This window comes from Solea senegalensis, unplaced genomic scaffold (genome assembly GCF_019176455.1).
Source record: "Solea senegalensis isolate Sse05_10M unplaced genomic scaffold, IFAPA_SoseM_1 scf7180000016132, whole genome shotgun sequence".
In the NCBI taxonomy this organism is placed as follows: domain Eukaryota; kingdom Metazoa; phylum Chordata; class Actinopteri; order Pleuronectiformes; family Soleidae; genus Solea; species Solea senegalensis.
In genome coordinates this window covers 1-4134 of record NW_025321608.1, presented here as the reverse complement: position 1 = coordinate 4134, position 4134 = coordinate 1, and the positions used below count along the sequence as shown (strand labels likewise).

The 4134-nt window shown below is 46.9% G+C and overlaps 1 protein-coding gene across 1 annotated transcript; it reads right to left on the bottom strand.

Moving 5' to 3' along the window:
• Positions 1-449: 449 nt before the first annotated feature.
• LOC122762852 (matrix metalloproteinase-15-like) lies at positions 450-3026 on the bottom strand (the record flags this gene model as incomplete). The annotated part of the gene is made up of 3 exons (XM_044018043.1): positions 450-1162; positions 2323-2441; positions 2833-3026. Coding segments are annotated over 3 exons (822 nt in total), but the record flags the coding sequence as incomplete, so codon positions are not given.
• Positions 3027-4134: the final 1108 nt, after the last annotated feature.

The following is a 4134-nucleotide window of genomic DNA, read 5'->3' as shown; positions in this document are numbered from 1 at the left end:
GCACGCGCGTGTACGTGTGTGTACGTGTGTGTGTGCAGCGTCCACCCGCCAATCTGTTCAAGCGTTTGTTTGTGTCGTTCTGTTGCGACGACAGCAGAACGACATGTGATCAGGGGAGAGGGGGCGTGGCCTTCCTGGTAACAAAACAATAATAAAAACAAAAATCACACAAAATGAATCCCAACAAAAATAACAATGTGCAAACTTCTCTCATATAAATAGACCACAGTCAGTGCATGTAGAGCACCATGGGAGGTCAGAGTGTGTGTGTGTTTGTGTGTATGTGGGTGCGTGTGTGTACATGTTTGTGTGTGTGTGTATGTGTTTGTGTGTGTATGCGTGTTTGTGTGTATGGGTGCGCGTGTGTACATGTTTGTATGTGTGTGCAGTGTGTATGTGTGTACATGCATGTGTGTACGTGTATGTGTATGCGTGTCGTGTGTGTGTGTGTGTGTGGCGCGTGTGTGTATGTGTGTGTGTGCTGTGTGTGTGTGTGTGTGTGCAGCATCTGCATGGATCTACTACCACAAGAGTTTGCCGAGCACAGAGCCGGAGACGGATGGATCAGCGGAGGAGACGCATGTGAATCAGAGGATCAGCGGGTTCTCAGGACCAGTTCAGGTTCTCAGTTCGGGTTCTCCTGGTGTCCAGGGTCAGACCCAGTCCTGCAGCGAGCGCTTGCAGTGCACCAGCAGCCGTGGCGCCCCTTTGCTCTGCAGCGTGTTGATGATGGCGTAGATCAGTCCCAGGATGCACAGCAGCAGGACCAGCGGGATGGTCACCATCAGGATGTTCATGGTCCGCTCCTCGCTGTCGTCCACCTTCAGCACCACGTCCACCTCGTTGGTGTCCTCCTCCCGTCCCTCCCGGTAGTCTTCATCTTCGTTGCCATCCGAGCCTTTGCCCGTGTCCTTGTCAGCTCCGCCCCCGCCATCCTTGCCCTGGTCGCCGTCGCGTCCTGCATCCGGGTTGAACGGCGGACGGTTGACGTCCGGGTATTTGCGCTCAGGGTCTGTGTCCGTGTCTCTGTCCGGGTCCAGGTCCAGGTCCACACTACAGCCCATGAAGTCTCGGAGTATGGACTTGGGGAAACCTGGTTCACTCTTCATACGGTGGTTGTCAAACTTCCAGTATTTGGAACCTTTGTAGAAGAAGGTGTAAGCTGGAGAGGACGAGAGGAGACGTAAATGTCTGAGGACATGTCCAGACAATCCATTGTCTGGACATGGCTGCCAGAATGGATTTTATCTAACCCTACGTCACATGATCGCGTCTTTATCTACGTCACATGACCACGTCTTTATATCTGCGTCACATGACCGCGTCTTTATCTACGCCACATGATCGCCTTTATATACCGCCAAGCATGATCACGCCTTTATCTACGGCCACATGATCGCCTTTTATCTACGCCACATGATCGCTATTTTTATCTACGGCCACATGACTGCCTTTATCTACGCCACATGATCGCTTTTTATTCACGGCCACATGATCATGTCTTTATCTACGCCACATGATCATGTCTTTACTCCACGCAATATGCCTACTTTTATCTGCATCACATGATCACGCCTATCGCCACGCCACATGATCGCTTTTATCTACGCCACATGATCGCTCTTTATTCACGCTACATGACCGCTGCTTTATCTACTACATGATCGCTGCCTTTATCTACGCCACATGACCGCTTTATTCACGCTACATGATCAAGGCTTTATCTACGCTTACATGATCGCCTTTATCTACGCCACATGATCGGTTCTTATCTACGCCACATGATCGTTTTATCTACGCCACATGATCGCTTTATCTACGCCACACGATCATGTTCATTCACATGATCGTTTTATCTACGCCACATGATCATGTTCTTTATCTACGAATATGCTCACGCCTTTTATCTGCATCACATGATCACGCTCTTTATCTGCATCACATGATCGCCTTCTTTATTCACGCCACATGATCATGTCTTTATCTACTTAACATGCCTCACGCCTTTATCTGCATCACATGATCACGCCTTTATTCACGCCACATGATCATGTTCATTCACGCCACATGATCAGCGTCTTTATCTACGCAATATGCTCACGCTCTTATTCCACGCCGGCTACGATCGCTTTTATCTCTACGGCCACATGATCACCTTTATCTGCATCACATGATCGTCTTTATATACGTCACATGATCACGTCTTTATCTGCGTCACATGATCATGGGTCACATGTTCTGCAGATTCACTCAGCCACACGCATGTCATCATTGTGATGACATCATCATGACACACACACACACACACACACACACACACACCTCCGTCATCACTGAGGAACGCCCCTTTAGGACCGGACGGCACTGACGACCCCCAGACGCTGATCTGTTTGGGGTAACCTCTGTCTGCTGAGCGCGACTGCTCGTTGAAACGCCAGTACCTGCAGGGGGCGACAGTGAGCAGAGGAGAAGACGCAGCTGCTGTTTATGAGACATAAACAATCACAGCTGTTTACACACAACATTCACATGTGACCTTCAATAAAACATCAAAGTCTCTACAGAGCTCCCCCTGCAGACTGGGAGCAGTTATCCTCACTGTTGTCCACATGCTACAACAGAACATAAGACGTGGAGACACGTCCATGTCTGTGTCCACGTCTGTGTTCTACTTCTTCAGAGGTAAAATACAAAACGATACCTTTCTCTTATTAAAATTGTTGCCAACATGTTTGTACAAACCGACCACCGCTAACGTGGCTAACACTAAAGTGCATTTGTTGTTGTCTTTAAATGAAGATTAGAAGCGGACAGGAGGTGCAGCTGAGTTACCAGTCTCCTTGAAACAAGTACGTGTAGCCGGAAGGTTCCCACCAGATGGCTGCGTCTATTCTGTCGTACGGAATCTCCCGACCGTAATCTGTCAGCTCCTGTGGATAGCCGGGTTCCAGATTAGCCTCCCTGAAGAGCCAGAATTTATTTCCTGAGGAGAGGAAGCGATATGTCTGATTAGCCACGGGTCGACATACATATTTATATCACATTAAGTCACATGATCACGGTCCTTATCTCACTGTGAGACAGACTTTTATAAACCACTCACTCTCACACACCAAACCCCAGAGAGAAAACCAGTGATTGTAGCTGCGGGGACACAGGAGCTGCTGGTCACTGCTGCCTCGTGTGGTCACTTTGTGTCACTGAGGTCAATCCGAACAAAGGATTTTAAAGTCGAACTGTAAAAATCAGACACTTGAACTCACTGACTGAAGATTTTGGAATCGTAAGTAGGATTTTAAGTCTTTTTCACTTTGATCTACAGCTCTGATTCAGTGATTAGCTCCTGGTGTAAAGTCAATGTTGGAGACTCAACATCTGGAGAGAACAGGAAGTTGTTGAATCCCATGAGTTATCATGTGACGTGTCAGCGTGACAGCAGAGTGCTGCAGTGTCACAGTGTTGTTTGTCTGGAGGCGTAAACAACAATCCCTGCTCTGTTATCTCATGTTCTCTGGATCTAAAAACATTCAACCCCGCTTTTTCTCAACATACAAACCAGTACAGTGAAGCAGGGACCGCCCACTTTATGACCGCCTCGTAGAAGTAAATCATTTTATACGCTGATAGTTTCATAAAAATACATAAAAACAAGAGTTACAAGATGAGTCGTGACCGTACAACATTTGATTAAGTGTCATAAAATCTATGTCGGGTTAAGTCGACGATCTCCACGTCACATGACCACGTCTTTATCCCACTGTGAGACAGACTTTTAAAAACCACTCACTCTCCCACACCAAAGCCCAGAGAGAAAATCAGTGATTTTAGCTGGAGCTGCTGGTCCTCTGCTGCCTCGTGTGGTCACTTTGTGTCACTGAATGAACAATTTCAAAAGCCGAATTCACTAAAATCAGACATTTGAAGTGAGTGATGGAGGCAGCAGTGGATCAACAACTCCTGTGATGTTATAATCACTGGTTTTCTCTCTGGGCTTTGGTGTGTGTGAGCATCAGACACATTTTAAGATATCAACGAATAAAATCTACGATATCTCGTGAATATACAAATAATTTCCATTAAAATCCTTTGATTGAATGTATTATTTAAAAATCAAATCAATGTTGGGGACCCAAA